The sequence below is a fragment of the Mesoplodon densirostris genome, chromosome 11, assembly GCF_025265405.1.
Source record: "Mesoplodon densirostris isolate mMesDen1 chromosome 11, mMesDen1 primary haplotype, whole genome shotgun sequence".
Taxonomy (NCBI): domain Eukaryota; kingdom Metazoa; phylum Chordata; class Mammalia; order Artiodactyla; family Ziphiidae; genus Mesoplodon; species Mesoplodon densirostris.
In genome coordinates, this window is record NC_082671.1 from 27,691,874 (window position 1) to 27,715,212 (window position 23,339).

The 23,339-nt window shown below is 38.8% G+C and overlaps 1 protein-coding gene across 3 annotated transcripts in view; it reads right to left on the reverse strand.

Moving 5' to 3' along the window:
* The window catches only part of DENND5B (DENN domain containing 5B), a 210,657-nt gene that overhangs the window by 37,100 nt on the left and 150,218 nt on the right, over positions 1 to 23,339 (reverse strand). For all 3 annotated transcript variants that reach the window (XM_060112158.1, XM_060112157.1, XM_060112159.1), the window contains 5 exons: positions 22,595 to 22,745; positions 12,287 to 12,380; positions 7,408 to 7,539; positions 5,977 to 6,129; positions 5,027 to 5,105 (listed from right to left, as the gene is read on the reverse strand). In XM_060112158.1, the coding sequence (XP_059968141.1) occupies positions 5,027 to 5,105; positions 5,977 to 6,129; positions 7,408 to 7,539; positions 12,287 to 12,380; positions 22,595 to 22,745 (609 nt within the window). The remainder of the gene's footprint in view (positions 1 to 5,026; positions 5,106 to 5,976; positions 6,130 to 7,407; positions 7,540 to 12,286; positions 12,381 to 22,594; positions 22,746 to 23,339) is intronic.

Below are 23,339 nucleotides of genomic sequence, written 5' to 3' on the forward strand. Positions count from 1 at the left end.
CACCCTTCACTGATCAATATTCCTTAAACATGTGATATACTTTTTCATGTCTCCATGCAATTCGTTAAAGTCTCTGGTTCATCCTTTAGTGATTCTGTATCTTTCTCCTTGTTTATAGCCTATTTATCACTTCAGATTGAGAGCAGTATAGCTTAATGGTTAAGAACATGGCTTTCTCAAGCTCTACAGAGAATTTAATAGCTCGCTGACCTTGGGTTGGTCATTTAACCCCTCTATGGTCTGTTTCCTCATTGGCAAACTGGGGACAGTCACAATACCTACCATATTCAAATAGATGTAAAGCACTTATAATAGTGCCTGGCATAAAGTAAGTTCTCAAAAAAAAAAAAAAGAAATTTTGCTTTAATTTTGCCTCTGTGTGAAATCTTTCCTGAATATTCTCTTTCCCCTAGGAACACTGTTGGATAAGTCATTCCCTCTCTCTCATGGGACTTGTAAAACTGAACCTCTATCACAAACTTACCACAAGTTAACATGTCCGTTACTCCTATTAAATTATACGCCTCTTGAGGCTTGGTCATATCCTATTCTGAGACTATCCAGAGGGGCCCTCAAAATGCTCAGCAAATACTCACTGAGGAAGATGAGATTATTTAGGGCCAGATGGCAGAACCTTAAATGACAAGTTAGACATTTACAGAAATCCTAGGGAGGGGAAAGAAATTTTGAAAAGAAATGATATGCTTCTCAGTGCTTTTTAGTTAGTTAACTAGAGTGATAGTGTGATGGTATAACAGCTATAAGGGAGATGAGCTAGAAGTTGTTCCAAAGGCCAGCCTGTGGATGAACTAAGACAGTGTCAGCCAATGAGAACAAAGAGGAGAAATATTCAGTGGACTTAAATGACTGGATTAAGGGTAAGCAAGACTCAAGAGTCACAAACAATATTAAGTATGAATATAAACTGTATTAATATATACTATCCCATAGTTAAAACTTTCCTTAAAATTTTTTAACCTTAATTTTGCAAATGAAGAAATGGAGGCTCAAAGAGGTTAAGAAACCTGCCCAATCATATCCATTAATTAAAAGGGGCAGAGTGTTCTGATGTCATGTCCAGTGGGCTGTTACATTAAGGATGACTTTCTGGCTTATAGTTTGACTGAGAAGAGGGTGCTGATGTCATTAAGCGAAATGGAGAGAAGGGAGAAAGCCTGACTGGGACAGGAGGGAGAGGTGCTAAGATAATGAGTTTGTTTCAGGATGTGTTGAGTTTGAGGTCCTAGTGGGCTATGGACGTCTAGGAACTAGGGATGGAGATAGAGATTTATGAAAAATCTGCTGATGGGATAGTTGGATTATAACATCGGATTAACTGTCAACCAAAAAATGCTGAAGTCCTAATGCCCAGTACCTCTACCATAAATGCCTGCTGTTTAAGCCACCCAGTTTATGGTCCTGTATAATGGTAGCCCCAGGAAATTAATACAGTACTTTATTAGTAACTTTGGAAGAAAGTTTAGAAGCCTGTGAACAAAAATGCAGATTAGGAATAAAGGAGTAAGGCCATACTTTTCATCTAGAAATCTAAAATCTAAGAAGTTTCCATGAAGTCTACTCTAGCCAGAAGAGAAATTTATGAACTATTTAAAAATGTGTATTTCTATTAGTGTATATATATATATATATATATATTTTTTGCCACACTGCATGGCTTGCAGGATCTCAGTTCCCCAACCAGGGATTGAACCTGGGCCACAGCAGGGAAAGCCCTGAATCCTAACCACTAGGCCACCAGGGAACTCTATTAGTATTTCTTAATTCACTATACTCAAATGCAATAGGTTACTTTCTCCTTCAATATAAACACTCATGGATTTAATACTTAGCCACAGGAATTCCTTTGTATTCTGCCTGAATCCATGTTACTGCATAGATAGCAAGTTTGTAGAGTGCAGATTGCATATATTATTTTTATAGAGCCATTTATAGTCTACAGGCAGGTAAGTAACTAAAGGAAACTTTTGATGAAGATAAGACGTTTAAAGAGTGACTCCAAATTCTTGGCTAGATCCAGAACAACTGTTTAAGATGGTATTTCCACTCCCTTCTGCATCTTACCCCACCCTCTATGTCTAAGCTGGTTAACATTCTTAAAGGTAGAAACTTTGGGGTGATATGTCAAGAACAGTCCTCTCTCTAGAATCAATTGCATTCTGAGATCTTTTCTCTAAAATAGGACTTTTAACTACTAGGTACAGTGACTTGGTCAAAATTTGACTAGGTCGGGCCTCCCTGGTGGCGCAAGTGGTTGAGAGTCCGCCTGCCGATGCAGGGGATACGGGTTCGTGCCCCGGTCTGGGAGGATCCCATATGCCGCGGAGCGGCTGGGCCCGTGAGCCATGGCCGCTGAGCCTGTGCGTCCGGAGCCTGCGCGTCCGGAGCCTGTGCTCCGCAACGGGGGAGGCCACAACAGTGAGAGGCCCGCATACCGCAAAAAAAAAAAATTTGACTAGGTCAAAATTAAGACAGTTTTAAAAGACGTGGAGGAAACTTAAATGCATATTACTAAGTGAAAGAAGCCAATCTGAAAAGGCCTCATCCTATATGACTTCAACTATATGACATTCTGGATAAGGCAAGACTATGGAGACAGTTAAAAAGGTCAGTGGATGACAGGGGTTAGAGGAGAGGGAGGGATAAATAGGAGGAACACACCAGTATTAGGACAGTGAAGGTACTCTATATGATACCACAGTGGTAGGTCCATGTCATTAACATGTATGTGTCTAAACCCACAGTCGGCACAGCACACCAAGAGTGAATCCTAATGTAAATAAACTATGGGCTTAGGGTGACTATATGTCAATGTATGTTCATCAACTGTAAGCAACGTACTACTCTGGTGGAGGATGAGGGAGGCTCTGCATGTGTAGGGGCAGAGGCTACAGGGGAAATCTCTGAACCATGTCTTGAATATTGCCATGAATCTAAAACTGCTATAAAAATAAAATATATTAAAAAAATTTCAAGACAGTCTACCCTGCTATGGTCCTCTTACTAAGACAGACCTTTTCCATTCTTCTGCAACCCTTAAAATGTCTGATTCCTGTTTAGTGCTGCTTCTGAAAAAACAGTAATGATCTATCACCTAATCTCATCCTGGCTCGATGCTAATAAGAGCTGTCTTCAAACCCACTGTGAGTCTCTAAAGACTTGGAGGATCTTTCCTTAATATGAAGATGCAGACTGTTTACTGCCATTAATTAGGAAGCTAAGTAGTTGGCAAACAAAAAGTATTTTTTGGGGAAAAAAACAAACACCCAGATCTAAAATCATTAAAGTCAGTAACTGCTAATTTCTAAATAATTAGAACACACTATTTCTCAACAATGAACGATTTTACTTTTAAACTGATTTTTTCAAATACATTTCACACTGTCATCTTTTTAAGTCCTAACTTCGTGGGCTGACTTATCAGAAGTGTTAGAGCAATATTTATCAAATCCACCCCTTCAAACAGACAATAAATTTGATTTCAAAAGCTACACAGCTTACATTAATCCTACTTAGGATCAGTACAATGTTTAGCTTATGTTCGTTCTTAGATCTCCAGCCCTTCATTGACACCTGACAGTGCAGCACAGGGACTGCATGAGGCTTTGACACATTCCATATTTCTGAGCCTTGACTTCAGAGTTTTACTGGTGTCATTACTGACTGACTGAAAGGCCCTGCAAACAGCTGAGTCTCTGGTCTCTAGCTCAACCACCCACAATTTGACCATTCAAAGCCATGAACTTGCTGGTGTTGCCTGGTAGCTGCTCACTTTAACAGCTGGACATTCTCACATGCCTGCTCAGCACAAGAGTCAAATGCTTCCACCTCCCTGCTTAACTGAGCTTGGCTTTGTAACATTTCATCCTACAAATGGTTATTTCTTCCTAGGAATTTATTTATCCTAGTTAGGGTAAACTACCTCGGTTATGGCCTTACGTCTGAACAGCTAAATCTTCTATGAACGTGGGTAAACGTTAGAGATAGTTTCAGGGAATATGCCAATGCATTTTTACTTTTTCAATAGAAAAATGGACAACGGAGATAGATGGACACTAGAGAATGCTTTAAGCTCGATCTAAATCTTTATAAATATAGTTACATCCCGGGACATCAGAACCTTGACATTCTGTTTAGAGGGGCTCCAGGGCAATGTAGTATCAAATTCATATTCCTAGCTGTTTTATTGGATACATTGAAAAACTAGGTTTCTAACAATAAACACCACATTTAGGGTAGTATTGCCCTCTAGGGGCAGTGAGGGGAATGGAACTAGGGTGGTTCAAATCATATTTGCAATGCTTTATTTCTTACGCTGGTGGTTGGCTTATGAGTTTTTAAAAAAATAAAACTTTTTTTTTTTTTTTACATTTTTCAATGTCTAAAGTAATAATTTTAGAAAATGTTCCCAAATAGCTGACTCACTATAAAACATTTTACCTCTACTGGTTTTCCACTGTTACTTCTACTTTTTGTGAAATAGATGGTTATTTTACCGTTATTAGCTAATGACTCATGATACTGTAACATGAGATGTCTTGTTATAAATGGAAGAAATCTGATTTCTGAATACTTTTGAAACATATATACATGTTTTCTCCCCTGAAAGATTATTAACAATGTGAATAAACTTTTATTTAAGAAAAAAAACAGTATACACCACACCCTAATACTGGTGAGAGTAAGGAATACTACTTGTATGATCTATGATTACAACTCATTAGAAGTTTTCAAATGTTTTCTGATTTGATCAACACTACAGCCTTGGCATGGCTGATATTATTTTCCCTATCTTGTGGATGAGGAAGCTGAAGATCAGAAAGGTCAAGGGACTTTTCCCAGGTCTCACAGCTAGTACGTAATATTGCTCCTTCTACTTTACCCCACTTTGGGCAAGATGGGATGAGCGTCAGCTTGAGAGAGGTGGAGACAAAGCCATAGGTACTGATTTTTCACATGGTTCACTGCTGCCAATGCTGTAGAAACAATCAAGCCAATGAGTTCTCACCTGGTGAATCTGCAAGGTGCTCTTGTTTCTCTTCTCTGTCCTGAAACTGAATTAAATGTGACCACAAAGCTGACTTCCCCTGAAAGTACAAGGCATATACAATTTTTCATTTTATAAGAAATGATTCATCAAAAAATAACTTATCAAAACTATTCACATTGAAATGCCTATTTTTTGAAGCTGGGAGACCCAAGATCATCCATTCCTAGCTGGGTGACATTCTGAGCATCCCACTCCCTGTGCGGTGAGGGTCATCCTTTGCCTCACTGACGACACTGGCAACAGCCTGGGGAAGGGCAGCTCAGCAAAGGGCGGAAGTGCAGGCAAGGAAAGTCCCGACTTCAGCTCAGCTCTTACTTAGTTGTATGTAACTAGGGCTGCCTACACTGGCCACACAAGCAAGCATGGAATTAAAGGCTCCAGCAGCACAGAATGTACTTCTGTATGCAAAATATGTTTGGATGTATGCGTAGCAATGAGGGAAGACAACTGGGGCAAGAGGAGGAAGAGAAAAGGGGACAAAGAGAGGAAGATGAACAGACAAAAAAAAAAAAATAGAAAGGGAAATGAGGGACAACAGCAAAGAAATCATCTGTGTTTCTGCCTTGAATAACTGGATAACTTAAAATGGCAAAGAACTGTTAATTCTGGCTAATAGACTTTTTTCTTGGACAGTGATGAAAGCAGATACTTAATGGAACCTACAGGGGATACAGCCTCCGCAGTGAATGTGTTGTTTTATCTTTTCCTGTTTACCGGAAAAGAGCCCCAAACTGCCTGCTAATCATGGGTTATATTTTCTTTTTCTGGAATTAAAATGCCTGTGGCGTATTTCTAGTCATCCTGTGACAAAGGGACATAACCTTTAATTTTTATAGTATCTTTTTCTGTTACTTTTCTTAACAGAGCTCCTAACTCGCCCTGTCACCAGGGCCTCTTGAGACTGTTACCTGCTTGACCTGCAAGCCATGGCTCCATATCCTTTCCAGCAGGTCACAGAGGCTGGCGATCAGGGTGTTCTCCTCCAAGCCGGTTATGTTTGCCTCCCCGTGGCCCAGTTCCACTGCTTCGTGTCCCATCTTTTCCACCAACATGCGTTTTGTCTGAAAATATCACATGTGGTCACAAGTGTTAACCCCAGCAGTGAGCCCAAAAGCCATCAAGTCAATTCCTGGATCAGGAGATCTGGGTTCCCCTTCATTATACTTCTAACTGCAGATTTTGAATCACCTTGGGAAAAGTGTCTTAATCTCTGTGGTCAACTAACAAGTAATATTATGTATACTTTTACTATTTTGTCAGAGAAATAGTCACTAAAGAGAGACTCTGATGCTATTTTAAAGTATCCTCATGTAAATGCTTATGTACAATAATTTTCAGATTACTTACTTGAATAACATTGGGGGATTACACCAGGCCTAGAAAATATACTATAGAATCTGAAAACCCCATTCTGCCACAACTCACACTTCATCTTAGCATACTAAAGATATTCACACTTAGTTTTGATTGCACTTAGGCAAAAACCACAATACAAACAGGCAGCTCTAAATTTTTTCACAACTGTCTAATTTGTGAGTGAAGCAGACCTCTTTTTTTCCTTCCTCTTTTTCTCTTTCATGTCTTCTCTGCTATGAGTATGTACCAGAAAATGGAAAGGAAATGGAAGTCAGTTTCAAGAAAGTTAAGTTACAGCAGACTTAGCTGCCCTCATAAAATGTAAAGTGAGAGAGAATCTAGTTCCTCTAGGCAAGGACCCTGTCTGTGTGATTCAGCATTGTAAGCTGATGCTAAAATAGTGCATTTACTGAATACAGAGAAGGTACTCAAGAAATGACTGTCAAATAAATGAATGAAGTTATTGGCTAAAATGATGTTCTGAGTTTTGTCAATTTGTATTGCTACCTCTGATAAACACAGATGTCTGAGAGGAGACTCATGTGTAATATATACAAACCTACAACACAGCTAAGGTCTTCTTCTTTATGGATATACGCACACACGAGCACAGATAAGGTTCTACACAGGTGCACATAGAGACACATATAAACACATACAAAAAAATGTGTTGCCTTTCACATAAGATGACGACATCCCTGACACAACTTCTGACTGGCTCAATATCTGTCATGTTGGAGAGGAAGATAGCAATGACTGAAAGGTGAGAAAAACTATGCAGGGCTCCCATGTCACTGATTCTGTGGGTAACAGAACCCATGGAGGTTCATGCCCTCAGTAAAGAGCACATGAGGTTTATGCCCCAGTAAAAGTGTCCTTCTAGGGAAGCTACAGGCTCAAGTCGGGGTTGGCTCAGCTCATCTTAGCTTCATACATGGACTGAACATAAATGTACACTGTCCTGCACAGTGAGTAATACATACCTTCATTCTACATTCTTTTAATAAGCCTTCTACAAATTTCCAGTTGGTTTGTGCAATCACTGCAGGAGAGAGGTCTGACAATTTGGGTTGCCTCAGGTTTTTTCCTAAACTTCGTGCCTCTTGCATGTATTTCTAAAAATTAAAGAGTATTTTTAATGCATAAACATCAGATATTCTTCTGACCTACTTAACCTTACAAACAAGTGCGGGAACAAAAAGATGCAAAGAAAGGCCAAAAGTGTATACGTGCAATAGCCGTTCAAGGTTTAGCACACTGAAAGGCAGAGGGTATTCATACCCCCTCTACTGTTAGCCCTGTGAAAAGGAGAGTGACAGAAGCCACACCAAGTAAAAACTCATTCAAAATGAGATGGTGTTTCATCTAGTTCAGTCTTTTTACTGGGAATACCCAGGGGTGTGATTAGTCAGGGTCATGGCTGGGATGGAAAAATTTGCATGTCTGAATAACAAATCCAAGGTTCTCCAGGAACCCAGTGATTCTCAGATCACTGGTTTCCTCCACCCATCTCCCCACAAAACAAGAGCCTTGACATGCTTCTAACCTCTTGGGCACTGCTGTCCAACCCAACCCTTTGCTCTAATCAAGTCACAACAACAGTAAAATCAGTAGCTCTGGAAAATGGTTGCAACAAATTTTACAACCTCAGGCATATCTGCTTATTCATAAAATGGGCATAAAACAAGCCCACCTGCCTCACAGAAAGCTATGAGATCACTCTGAAAAGTATCATGTGCTCCAAATGCAGGAGGGGGCCTCTTGTTTCCAAGACGTTTTGCTACATCCCTCCTTTTACCTTGTTCCACAGTCAAAAGAAAGCAGAAATATCATTTTAGGAGACATCAATGGCTCAGAGAGGACCACAGAAACTCAGACCACTGCTCTTGAGCTTTGATTAGTGAACTTCCAGGAAAAAAAAAAAATCACTACACGTAATTAGCGCAGGACAGCTGTTGCCTTTCTTCTTTCTGTGGTAACTGCAAAAGCTCATCCAGATACCTTATGTTTGTATCAGGACCACAGGGCAGAATCTCCAAAAAGTCTAAGTGTTTTAGGTCCATATTTAGAGAATAATTGCTCTAAATTATATAGTAAAAGCAGCAGTTTATTGGAGACAGAGAGATTGCAAGCCAGCACATCCTCCCACAGATACATATGTGAAGTCTATCTTTTCTATCTTAAGGGGAAATTTGATATTGTAAGAAAAAGATGTGTAAAATCCTTTGCATTCTTTAAATAAAAGAGAGTTTGCACATTTAATACATTCCCCCTTGGAAGAAAAATAACCTGCTAAATCTAGTACAATTTGTTAAAAATCTCACCAATTAGGGATTCAACGAATCCATTTACCTTCTACTTCCACTAGCTCTCCTGACGAAAGGCAGCATTAACAAAATAATCTCTTTTCCAGTAATTATTTTAAGAACAGATTAAAAAATGAAATGAACTCTGCAAGGATTTAGTTGCTATAACAGTTGTATATACTTCTTTCTGCTTCAAAACTTTTTGAGGGTTAAAGAAAGAGGAAAAATTGACAGTGAGAGTCAATTATCACCACTAGGGAAATTAAGTGTAACGAGGTCTAGCAAAACATCCTGAAGGTTAATGTTCAAATAAATAAAAGCAGGAAATGAAAAGTTTCAGAAAAACAAACCTGAGATATAAGACAGGGATCATATATGAGATTATAATACCTGCATGTCCTATCATTTCAGGTTGTACTAATGTTATCTGGAATATTACAAATTAGAGATAAATGGTTGGTAAAAACAAATGTTAACTGTTAAATGTTAAAAGGGTTCTGTTTCTCCCCCAGCCTCAATTCCTCCATCTTTAGGACTTGTGCAAATGCAGAGAGACCCACTACAACACTCAATTCTCAAGAAGAGTTAAGTATTAAACTTGGCTTAGGAAGAAATACACTGGCTACAAGAAGTGAAGTACATGGTCAGGCAAGAGGCTAGGAAGAAGCCACAGGCATTTTTCTTTTCTCTGAAATATATGCATAATTAGATTTTTAAAAGTCAATAATTGGATTAAAAATTAAGCACTGTTTAAAGTTTATGTTTTATTTTATAAATGACAGAAAGCTAGAATGGGGCTGTCCTTTGAGTGGCCATATTCACCAATCACCCTGCACATACAGGGCAGATGTAGTATTAGCCAACAGTGAATTCCACAGGGCCACGTGCAAACTCTCCTTCTGAGCATCTTTGCTGAAGCCACAAAATAAGCAACATTCCACAGACATGCACAGAATGGATACAGGGGTGGCTCAAGACCCTTCCTCACAGCAAGAAGTGAGGCTGCCCCTGTATACTACAAAAATAGAGCAGTGCCTTTACAGTAAACAAGTGACGATAAGAATGTGATTTTCTTTGGGGTCGCTGGAAGAAAAGGTGCATTTTAAGATAAAAAACTGAGAAGAAAGAGAAATCTTTCACAAGGAGTGGTTTTATAATAAGTTGATTTCCCTACAGAGGGAAGTCACCCCACGTTTCTTTTGAGATTTCTATCATGCTCTTCATCGTTTTTGCCTAAGCCAAAAGTAAATCAATAGGAGCTACCTATGAAAATATATCCTATTATTCAGTAAACACTGAAATAACTGCTCTTTAGTACAGGCTTTCCCTGAATTTTCTAATAAACACACTGTCCCTCTAACCAGCATGGAGCCTGTGAGAGCAGACCACTGTAAAGTTAAGTAAATTTATATTAATATGTCATAATGGGAAAGAATACAACCAGGAGTCCTAAGTAACTCTGGCCCTCAGGTGAGTAGCTCTTCAGTGCAACTCAGTGTGTAGGGTTACTGGGAAGAGCACTGGCTTGGAGTAAGAAGGCCTGGCCTGTGGGCCTAGCCCTGACTTTGCGTGTCCATTTGACTTTAGGCAAGCCTCTTGGACTTCAGTTAAATCATGTTAAGTTGGACAAAGTTACCTCAAATGTTCCTCTTAGCACTAAGATTCTATATTGATGATCTGATTTTCTGACCATATAAAATACAGACCAGGAATAAGGAAGGGTAAATTAAAACACTGTGGAGATAAAACTCGGCAAAAGAAAAGCTGTTTGAAAATGAATCACTTCTGCACTTTTGCAAAATGCTTAAATAAGAATATTTGAATAGTTAATGTATTTCCCCTTTGGAAGAAAAACAATTGTGCTAAATCTAGTCCCCCCTTTCCCCCTCAAAAACACCACTGGGGCTTCCCTGGTGGCGCAGTGGTTGGGAGTCCGCCTGCCGATGCAGGGGACGCGGGTTCATGCCCCGGTCCGGGAGGATCCCACATGCCGCGGAGCGGCTGGGCTTGTGAGCCATAGGTCGCTAAGCCTGCGTGTCCGGAGCCTGTGCTCCGCAATGGGAGAGGCCACAACAGTGAGAGGTCCGCATACGGCAAAACAAAACAAAAACAAAAACAAAAAACAAAACAAAAAACCCCACCACTGATAGGGAATTCAAATAATCAGTTTTGTCTGCCCATGGTATAGAATTACTCTTGTTAGTGCACACCACCATGAAAAGGTACCAATCACAAAAGGAATTGGAGAGCTAACAGTTCACGTCACAAGGTGATGTGAGGCATTCTAGAGGCTAGGTGCACTCACACACGTGGATGATTCGAGGAACACCAAAGACAAGGTTCAGGAACATCTGCAAAGCACTTTCAGGCAAAGAACATACCAGGCAGCACTCAGAGAAGGATTTTTTAGGAAGCCGTGCAGGAGGAGGTGGACCCTGATCCCACTCCCAGAATGCCATGGACTTCTGGCAGACCACAAGTTCCCCGGAAGGCTAAGAGGATGGAGAAGTGCCAATGACAGAAAAGCAAAAAAAAAAAAAAAAAAAAAAACAAAGGACAGGGAGAAAGAGACAGCAAAACAAGCATGCATATGATAAAGTCACAGCAGAAGGGAAGGGAGAGAAGAAATACAGCAGCACAAAAGAAAAGCAGTAGACAGGCTATGCTTCAGTTCTTAAGAAAATGTTTAAAATCATATATATATACATGGACACATCAACAAAGAGCAATATATATATTTGGAATGCTGTTTTCTGCTTTATTTCTACCCATCTGAGTTTAGAAAATAGTTAACGGATCTTCTGACTGCATTTTCTTTTTCTTTTTTTTTTTTGCGGTACGCGGGCCTCTCACTGTTGTGGCCTCTCCCACTGCGGAGCACAGGCTCTGGACGCGCAGGCTCAGAGGCCATGGCTCACGGGCCCAGCCGCTCCGTGGCATGTGGGATCCTCCCGGACCGGGGCACGAACCTGTGTCCCCTGCATCGGCAGGCGGACTCTCAACCAGTGCGCCACCAGGGAAGCCCTGCATTTTCTTTTGATCACAAGAAAAAAAAAACACTTACTTATCATTATTCAAATGTGTAATTACCGTTTTATTTTCAAGTAGTACAAATAAAGCATAAGGATCTCAATTTAAAATAATTTTAAAACACTCCTAAAAATGGTGTCAGCAAGCCAAGGACAAAGCACAGGCAAAGATATCTTTACTTACTAAGTTTAAATTATGCTTGAAACTTAGAAAGTCTATGCTTCTTATAGCTTTTTTTCCCTGTGGGAGAAATACTGACCAAAATTTACCCTAAGCTTAGCCTTTACTTGATGTGGTACACAGGGAGACTTGTTTTACAGCCTTATTTTAGATGTATTAAAATTACAAAAAATGGAAAAAAAGGTGCTTTCAGCTATGTCAGTATAAAAGGATTACTATTTTAAAACATAATTGAACGATTCTTTTAGAAGAACACAAAAGAACCCACACAATGACACCTGCTGGGTTAAGTAAGCCTAGATCACAGCTCTTGCATCAAGGCATCCCGGGATGGCAGCCCACATACCTCCCTCAAGTCGTTGTCCAGCCCAACGTGCTCGGAATGTTGGCGAAGGCGGTCTTTCCGGCGCTGTGCAGTGGCACTCCGACTTACCCAGCGACTGAAAGAACAGAAGGGGTAGGTTAACAGAAACAACCAAACAAAAATAAAATGCGATCACTTGTCTTTTTTTTTTTTTTTTTTTTTTGCGGTATGCGGGCCTCTCACTGTTGGAGCCTCTCCCGTTGCGGAACACAGGCTCCGGACGCGCAGCCTCAGCGGCCATGACTCACGGGCCAAGCCGCTCCGCGGCATGTGGGATCTTCCCGGACCGGGGCACGAACCCGTGTCCCCTGCATCGGCAGGCGGACGTTCAACCACTGCGCCATCAGGGAAGCCCCACTTGTCTTTAAAATAGAAAGAATGTACTGTTGAAAACCAAAGACCAACAATACTTATTTTTCAATCAATTCTTTTAAAAAATATATAGCAGCTTTATTGAGATGTAATTTAGATACATACAATTCACCCATTTAAAGTATCCAATTCAATGGTTTTTAGTATATTCATAGAGGTATGCAATCATCACCACAATCATGCTTTGTTGGAACCGAGGTTAAAAAATGCACAGTAGCTGTAATGATCCTCTTTTCCACCTTACCTGCCCAACAGAACCCCAGACCTGGATAGAGACTACCCTCTCACTTCCTTTTAAAATATCCATGCAAATTAGTTACTGATCTCCCTCATGACTACCATGAATCACTTTACCTGCCCTTTATCAACTTTCCCCCGCTCCCCATTCCCAAACCTCTCACTTTATCCTCAAGTGCCTACACTCAACAGATGACCCAGCCTTGCCTCCCTCTTCCTACCCTCTACTTCAGTGATGCACACACGCAAACCCGTCATCTTTCTTCTAATCCCAAAGTATAATGTATATTGGCCACAACTATTGCTTCCACCAGGATCCCTGACCAGTTCTCTCTTGCCTTCTCCAATCTGTTCCATTAGAAACCGCCTATGCCATAGCTCCAATTTTTCTCTCTCAACTGAGGATTGCCCTTCAGCTTACAAGTATGCTGGTCTCTCTCGACATTCGATAGTTAAATTTAAATCTGTTTTTTTTCACTCTTCTCATGTAAACATTCTTAAGAAAAGTTTAGATGTAAGGCCTCTACTTATTTATCTTTGGATATTTTGTTCATCTCAGATCAGCTTCTTCTCCCTGAAAATGCTCCTGAAGCCATTTATAGCCCTCACTGCCAATCCAATGGCTATTTTTCAATTCTTAGCTTACTTAAACTCTCTGCTGATCATCCTTTCTACCTTAAAACTCCAGTTGTCTTCAACTACCTCAGTGCTTCCAATGGGATAAGCTCTCTCACCTTTGAGCTTTTGAAGATGAAGTTTTCTCCCAACTTCTATTCATCTCTCAGACAGCTTTAGATGCTACACAGGAAGTCTTCTATGGTTCTTCCAAATCTAAATTAGCTACCCCTCTTATACTCTCCAATTGTATTATTTATTACAGTGTGTTATAATTACTTATCTCTATTTTCTATACAATCCTCTCTACTATAAACGCTTGAAGGGTTGGTATCATGTCTTTCAGCCATTTTATTTGCAGAGTCAACTACATCACCTGCCCCTTCTATAAATATACCCTAAATAAATGTAATCAGAGACACAGTCTAATATTTAGGTTTATAGACACTCATCACAGCATATATGCAATAACCAATTCTGTGTTTCCATTATTCTAAGACTCACATTTTGGCTTTTAAATGTTCCTGAAACTAGGATGAATCTTCTACTTCATATACATGTTTAAAGTATAATTTTTCCAAAAAGCTTTTGAATTAATAGCAGATCTTACAACCAACAGTTACTTAGAATCAAGTAAATGTGCTCAAAGCAACCCAAATGTTCAACAGTAGGAGGTGCTATATAATGAAACATCATATAGTCATTTAAAAAAATTAAGTTACTAGGAATATCAATAATATGGGAGAGTACTTATGATACAATAATGAATGAAAAAGCAGGATACAACATTGTGTAAGCATTTTCTACTTTTGTAAAAAAACAAAACAAAATAAGTATGGACATGCACACATATCAGGATCCATGCAATGGAAGGTCATAAAACCAAATGTTAACATCTCATGGTGATGGCATTATAGGTGGTTTTATTTTTATTTACAATTAATTTTTTATTGAGGTATAGTTGATATACAATATTATACAAGTTTCAGGTATACAAGTGATTCACAATTTTTCACAAGTGATTCACAATTTTTATTATTTTTTTTAGTTAAAAAATTTTATTTATTTAGTTTTGTTTGCATCGAGTCTTAGCTGTGGCATGCGGGACCTTTCATTGTGGCATGCAGGCTTAGTTGCCCTGCAGCATGTAGGATCTTAGTTCCCCGACCAGGGATCGAAACAGTGTCCCCTGCATTGGAAGGCAGATTCTTAGCCACTGGACCACCAGGGAAGTCCCAAAGTGAGTCACAATTTTTAAAGGTTATATTCCATGTACAGTTATTATAAAATATTGGCTACATTTCCTGTGTTGTACAGTATTATCCTTGTAGCATATTTATTTTGTGCATAGTAGTTTGTACTTCTTAATTCCCTCCTCCTATCTTGTCCCTCCCCGCTTCACTATCCCCACTGGTAACCACTAGTTTGTTCTCTGTATCTGTGAATCTGTTTCTGTTCTGTTATGTTCACTAAGTTGTTTTAGTTTTTAGATTCCACATATAAGTGATAGCATAATACCCTCCATGTCCATCCATGTTGTTGCAAATTCCAAGTTTTCATTCTTTTTTATGGCTGAGTAATATTCCATTGTGTGTATATATGTATGTGTGTGTGTATATACACACACACACACACACACACACACACATCACATCTTCTGTATCCATTCATCTGTTGATGGACACTTAAGTTGCTTTCATATCTTGGCAATTTATAAATAATGCTGCTATGAACATTTATTTATTTTTATAGTTGCGCGCCACAACTAGAGAGAAGCACGCACGCCACAAGGAAAGGTGCCGCATGCCACAACTAAGACCCAATGCAAACAAAAATAAATAAATTGGGGTGCATGTATCTTTTCGAATTAGTGTTTTCTGTTTTTTTCAGGTAAATACCCAGAAGTGGAAATGCTATAAAATATAGCAATAGAACTATAAAATAGTTCTATTTTTAGTTTTTTAAGAAACCTCCATACTGTTTTCCTTAGTGACCTCACTGATTACGTTCCCACCAATAATATTCGAGGGTTCCATTTTCTCCACATCCTCACCAACATTTGTTATTTGTGGTCCTCTTGATAACAGCCATTTTGACAGGTGTGAACTGATACTTCTCTGGTTTTAATTTGCACTTCTTTGATGATTAATGATGTTGAGCATCTTTCTTGTGCCTGTTGGCCATCTGTGTATGTCTTCTTTGGAAAAATGTCTATTCAGGTCTTCTGCCCATTTTTTTTTTTTTTTTTGCATTACGCGGGCCTCTCACTGTTGTGGCCTCTCCCGTTGCGGAGCACAGGCTCCGGACGCGCAGGCTCAGCAGCCATGCCTCACGGGCCCAGCTGCTCCGCGGCATGTGGGATCTTCCCGGACCGGGGCACGAAACTATGTCCCCTGCATCGGCAGGCAGACTTTCAACCACTGCGCCACCAGGGAAGCCCCCATTTTTTAATTGGGTTGTTTGTTTCTTTGATGTTGAGTTGTATGAGCTGTTTATTTGTGTTGGATATTAATTCCTTATTGGTCATATCATTTGCAAATATTTTCTCCCATTCAGTAGGTTGTCTTTTGGTTTTGTTGATGGTTTTCTTTGCTATGCAAAAGTTTTTAAGTTTAATTAGGTCTTATTTGTTTATTTTTGCTTTTATTTCCTTTGCTTTAGGAGACAGATCCAAAAAATTTTGCTACTATTTATGTCAAAGAGTGTTCTGCCTATGTTTTCTTCATATATCAAACTATTTAAAAAGATTTCTCAGGTCTTGACTTATCATCCCCATGACTGTATTCATTGTACTATTCTAGAAATATTTACTCTTGAGTATATCCCTGACAGCACAGAGCTATACACAAGTTAAGAAGTGAATTTATATTTTTGCCATTCAGGGGAAGTCATATTGCATTACTGACAATTCACAATTTAAAATTTTCTTATTAATGAAGTATCCAATTTACAAAAAGCTTAAAATGAGAATGCTGCTTCTTTTGTTGCTTTTTAAATAACTTATGCATGGCTTTGGTTTCAAACTGACGAATCATCTCGTTTCAGTCTGCTATTTAGGGGAACACTGAATAATTATTATAAAAATGGTAGCAAAGGAAGGTAGCCCCTCCTAAAATGTTTTTTGTTGTTGTGCTGTTTTTTTGTGTTGTGTTGTTTTGTTGTAGTGTTTTTGTTTTTTTTAAAGAATAGGTTTATAGCGGTAAAAAAAAAGGTACTAAGATCTAGTGACAGATCTTTGAAGTAGAATCCTTGGAAGTGTCCCTAAAGCAAAAGATCAATAAAAGACTGTAAAAAGGATACAAAGAGAATTGGGTGACTGAAAAGGAAGATCCAGAAAAAAAGCATATCAAGACACTGACAAAGATTCTCTGCTTCACCAAACTTTAGACTCCTAACCTTTCCTAAGCCCATTTGTGCATTTCTTTGTAAAATTCAGTTTTAGCAAGAACCTAGCTAAGTCAGTTTAGCAGAAAGCATCTTCCCTCTCATTACATGATCATTCTGGATATCTGATCAGGTTCTGAATTCTCCACCATCCCCCAGGTGATGTTTAATCACCTAAGCCTGCCTTCCACAAGAATCCTGTTAGGTCAGTTTAGTCAGAATCCCCCATACCCATGATGTTTCCTCTTACTAATTTCTTATCCGCTGACCTCCACTCTGCTCCTTGGTGATAAATTCCCACTTGTCCATGCAGTATTTAGAGAAGCCTCTAATCTCCCTCTCCACTGCAAGACCCCATTGTGGTGGTCCCTACACCTTGAATAAAGGTGCCCCTCCACCTTGAATAAAGTCTGTCTTCCCATCTTCAACAAGTGTCATGAATATTTTTTTAACAGCTCTGAAGCAAAATATAAATACCAGCTGATGAACTTATATAATAAATAAAGAGGAAGAGTAAAATATAAGTAATACAATGTACAAAGACCTGGAGGCCTTGGAAACAGCCTTGTAGCAAAAAACAGTCAGTGTAAGATAGTAAAATTTGTTCAGGGATTTAAAAAATTAGGGTTACTAGGCAAGGTGGTTCAAATAAATAGTAAAAATATGAAATAGATTATAAACACCAGCTGATAAACTTATATAATGAATAAAGGAAGCAGAATACACATGGATGAATATTTCTCCTGGCAGGCAAGGTGGAAAAGCACAGAAGATAAGGATAAATATTAATTTACAGGATATAACTAGCATCTCACTCTGTGAGACAAAATGCCCAGTTTAATTTTATTTTCAAAACAGGGAAATGAGCATCTACTTAAGAAAATTACTATGAAGTCCACAATTCCTGGTCTTGTTAAGTAATTAATTTATTCTTTGCATTATTAAACCTCATTTCTAAGCATAATTTTACCAAAGATGACCACATTTGCTGAAATACTGAAGACTGTTTATTTGCTTTTGCTTTGTAAGTAGTGTATGAAATTCTTACAGTTGATCAACCATTTGTACAGGCACGGTTATAAATCCCTTTACCCTGTAATTAGTTCTGACATCTATTCTCTTTCAGACTACAATCTAGCTGAAAATGTAATGCTTGGGGCTCTGTGTGGAAATGGGGAGATTATATATAAGATTAAAAGCAATAAAATATGGCATTTGAAAATTGAAATCTTCCCTTCTAAGCACTCCTTACTTCCTTTCCCTGCCTTTATTTTTCTTCACAAACCTTATCGCTTTCTGACAGGTTACTTATTTTACATATTAAATTTTTTTGTTTGCGCCCTCATGTTGAAAGCAGGGATTTTTGTTATTTTGTTCATTGTTGAACTCCCAATGAACAGGACAGTGTCTCACATATAGTAGGGGGTTCCATAAATATTTGCCAAATGAATGAATGAGCACCCTAATGCTATCAAGAGGAAATAAAAACCATTTAAATTAATAGTCTACTCATATCAAATTGATTCAAAAAATTAGGATAATTTATAAACATAAGAAAAAAATGAATAAACTGATGACTAGTCATTCACTTCTGAAAAACAGAACATTGTATCTAGTACAATCATCTGTAAAGTCTGAATCCTCATAATGGTCAACATCTCTTAGCACATTTTAAGTTCAGTGCTTATAAAAGCAGGGATAGCTCTTCACTAGAAGGTGAAACCCTGTAAATTAACTAAGGTAAGTAAGGTAAAATTTTCAGTCATTAGCTATTTACTTCCATCTTGTAAGCAGCATATTAAATTCTCTCTACAGCCTTCCTACCCAAGACTTTATCATAAACGCTGCATTTCTACAGGAGGGGCCACCTTTCTAGTGAATCATCCTCCTTGACTGTCTTCATTAAAGTTCAAACAACCTATTTAAGTAAAAGAGTTCAATCAAATAAAGTTTTTTAAAAATCCACAATTCTTTCACTTTACTGCATAGTGATCCTTTTCCAAATATGTAAAAGAATGCTGGTACTGAAGATTTTCCAGAACTTTCCACAGTTCTTATGAATGAGACACCATGAACATGGAATAAGGAGACCTGGGTTCTAATCCTAACCCTGCCATTAACCCAAAAGTGCACTCTTACCAACATAGAACAATGACACTACTTCGGGGTGAGGCTGTTTGATCTCAATCTTTTCTTCATGAGGCAAGATGGCGCCTGAGAATGTATCTTGCTTCCCAAATTATTATCCTATCTTCTTTTGGGTCCACCCCTCTTAACAGAGCCCAGTGTGAGGTAGAAGTGAGGCATCTGAGTGCTCTTTCATTCTGAAAGACCGTTAGGCTGGTATGACAGGCTGTTGCTAAACTCCCTTACGTTCAATATTTTAGGCTATTCAAAATTTCTTGGGGGCTACCAAAGCAAAACGTCCAACTCCAGAAGTAACAAAAGGCACACGTCACCTTTATATTAGAGTAACAGAGCCAGGCAGTATATCTAGTACGGTGGTTAAGTGCTTGGGCCCCTGAATCAGCAGACCTAGGTTTGAATCCTAGTTTCACGACTTCCTACTATGTGATCTTGAAGCAAGTTGTTGACTGTCTCTGAGCCTCAGTCATAAAATGGGTAAAGCAATATAGGCTTTATATATAGGGATATGCTTGTAATAAGGATCAATGAGCTAATGTACTTAGTGCAGTCAGGAGAGACGCTAGTGTCAACTGGCTTAATAATATTAGCTATTATCAGCGACATCTCCACAACCAACATTCTCATGGCATGGAGGAGGCTCCACTAGCAGGGAAGATAATGCTTCGTGAAAGCAGAAAAAAATGGGTTACAAGGACGGATAATTACTTTCAGTGAAGCAGTGATGAAAATTTCCAAATTTTTTTTTTTTTTTTTTTTTTTTGCGGTACGCGGGCCTCTCACTGTTGTGGCCTCTCCCGTTGCGGAGCACAGGCTCCGGACGTGCAGGCTCAGCAGCCATGGCTCACGGACCCAGCTGTGCCGCAGCATGTGGGATCTTCCCAGACCGGGGCACGAACCCAGGTCCCCTGCATTGGCAGGTGGACTCTCAACCACTGCGCCACCAGGGAAGCCCCCAAATTTTTTGATTGAGATCTCAAAAGGGGCGGATATTTATAATGATACATACAAGCATACCTCATTTTATTGCACTTCAAAGATACTGCATTTTTTACAGATTGAAAGTTTGTGGCAACCCTGTGTTGTCAGATGATGGCTAGAGTTTTTTAACAATAAAGTATTTTAAGATGTGTATATGTAAAAAAAAATAGACATAATGTTCTTCTACACTTAATAGACAACAGCATAGTGTAAACATAACTTTTATATGCACTGGGAAACCAAAAACTTCTTGCTTTATTGCAATATTCATTTTACTGTGGTGCTCTGGAATCAAAACCATAATATCTCTGAGGTATGCCAGTACTAGACTCTGAAAGCAAAGGAAACAGCAATGTATATAGTACTATAACTGTTTTCCTTAATTCATACACACCATCTTTTTTCCTTTGATGTGTTTGCTATCACTGTAGTTTTTTCACGTGTAGACCTAAATGAATCAGTAATTTTGACACATTTCAGAAAGACATTTAAAGGAACACCCTTAGCTGGGAAAATGGTAAGGGTTTCATTCCTTCAGGTTATTAAAAATAGGACAGTAACTATACAAACACAAGATAAACAAATATTACCACATATATATGCATCCCAAGAAACTCCAAGTAGCACAATACTTAGCTTAGTATAGTGTTTAATAAATTAAACCAAGCATTACCATCACATATGATAAAGATAATTTACTAAGTTTTCTTTTCTCCTGACCAATAAAATCACGACAATCATCACGGGAAATAAAGAGGTAAGTACCAAAACTTCCCTAACATGTAGCTCAGCAGATCATATGTTAGACAGAAACATACTTTAAAGCCATGTTTCAAGAACTTGCATATTATTACTTAGATTGGGCCATTTAGGTTAAAAGGCATAATTCCACCTGTCTTATTCCCCTCACTGGATTCTCTACTTGCCTTCTGACAATTCTGGTGGCTCAACGCCACTTCCATTTTATACACCCAATCTCTACCACAGTCTTCTATCTCATTTGTTGGCCACTGCCTGGCTCCTCCCTTTCCTTCTCTGAGCCTCTTTAATAAAATCACAGATGTTATAGAATGCTATTAAATGAGAAAAGGGGCAAGTAATTCCAAATTGTCCAAGGATCCTAAGCTGGTTAGTGGTCAGGAATGAACTAAATTCCAGAACTGCTGATTTCAAATTCAAAGGCTTCTTTCCAACTTACCATATTCCCCATTAATACTCTCCTTTGAGTTCTTTTCTTGTAAAATCCTTCTTTATTACATTCTTGTGTTCAGCTAAAATCAAGAATTCCCCTAAATCCAAATAACTCTTTTCAATTCTAACCATATTCAGATATTTTCTGAGTGGAACATCTACCATAAAAAAATATATGGTTTACCTTTATTTTTGGTTGTTTTGTAATTTCTGCACTTGATACTTAAAAGTACAAAATGGTGTCATGGGTTGAATTGTGTCTCCCTAAAAGATAAGCTGAAGTTTTGGGTTTTTTTAATTAATTAATTAATTAATTATTTTTGGCTGCGTTGGGTCTTCAGTCCTGCGCGTGGGCTTTCTCTAGTTGCGGCGAGCAGGAGCTACTCTTCATTGCGGTGCATGGGCTTCTCATTGTGGTGGCTTCCCTTGTTGTGGAGCACGGGCTCTAGGCACACGGGCTTCAGTAGCTGTGGCACGTGGGCTCAGTAGTTGTGGCTCATGAGCTCTAGAGCGCAGGCTCCATAGTTCTGGCGCACGGGCTTAGTTGCTCCGTGGCATGTGGGATCTTCCCAGATCAGGGCTTGAACCAGTGTCCCCTGCATTGGCAGGCGGATTCTTAAAACCACTGAGCCACCAGGGAAGCCCCAAGATATGATGAAGTCTTAATCCCAACACCTGTGGATGTCACCTTATTTGGAAAGAGGATCTTTGCACATGTAATCAAGTTAAGATGAGGGCATTTAGGGTGGGCCCTAATCCAACATAACTGGTGTCCTTACAAGAGGAGAGCAGACACAGAGGGATGGTAGCCATGGGAAGAGGAGGCAGAGACTGAGTTATGCTCCTGTAAGCCAAACAATGCCTGGGGCTACCAGAAGTGGGAAGGGGCAAGGAAGGGTCCTTTCCTACAGGACTTGGAGGCAGCATGGTGCTGCCAATACCTTGATTTTGGACTTCTAGCTTCCAGAACTATGAAAGAATAAATTTCTCTCGTTTTAAGCCACCAAGTTTGTAGTACTTTGTTATAGCAGTCCTTGGAAACTAATACAGACAGTGAAGGCATAACTTTTCTAATTCCCTTAGACAGTATTAGCATTATATTTAAAACACAGTCATTTAAAATGAAATTATTCTCAAGTGCACATTACTTCAACAAGAGAAAAATATCTAGTCTTTGGATTTTCTTACATGATGGAATTAAAAGTCAAATACTCATTGAGTGTCAATTCATATTTCAAACAGATTAATTTGGTCTTTGAAAAAGTAATGATTGATAAAATGTTTAATAGTTAAGCATTCCCCATTAGAGCACTGTGCCCTTCATTCACTCCTTCAACCAACTACTCAAGTGAAGAACATGCTTACTTGTTATTAGCTGGTCCTGTTGCCAAGACATCAGACTGTAACTTTGGAAAGAACCCTTGCTCATATTTGCCTTGACCAATTTTCATATCAAGTAGATGTGGGTGGATTGCAGTGTGATCCATTTTCATCAGTCGCTGCTCAATTGACTGGGCTATAAATTAAATTCATAACATATTAGAGACATTTCATTGGCTAAACCTTAAAAAATAATGCTTCCTCCATTCATGCAGTGACAAGAAACTCAACCTTTCTGATAGTCTGAAATAGATTTTTACAAAAGCTCTTCAGAAATCAGTATAATGTTAAGTATAAAAAGGTTAGTTTTAAGTAAATACTAGATAATTAATTTTCATACTGTTTTCTGCATTTGTCAAAAGCAGGGCAGCGGGGTTAAAAAAATCTATAATTTAGTATTGAAACAGTTTCCCTTAAGTAGGAAATTCAATATTATTAATGAAAATATGGTTCTAAGTACAACATTAAAGCAAATGATGGCAAATAAAATATTTTCCTTGAGCTGAAAGACAAGTAAAGGGAAGAAAAAAGCAAGCATTGTAGCCTTATGTTACTTTATTTCTTTGTGCAAAGAGCCATTATATATTCATGCTTCTCCATTTGTAAAAACAAGGAACTGTGTAAAGTTTATCACCTCACTTTTAGAAACACATTCTCATTAGTAGGAGTCATTTAGGAGTGTTTATTAGATCAAAAGGCATAATGCAGAGAAAAATAAAATAAGCAGGCA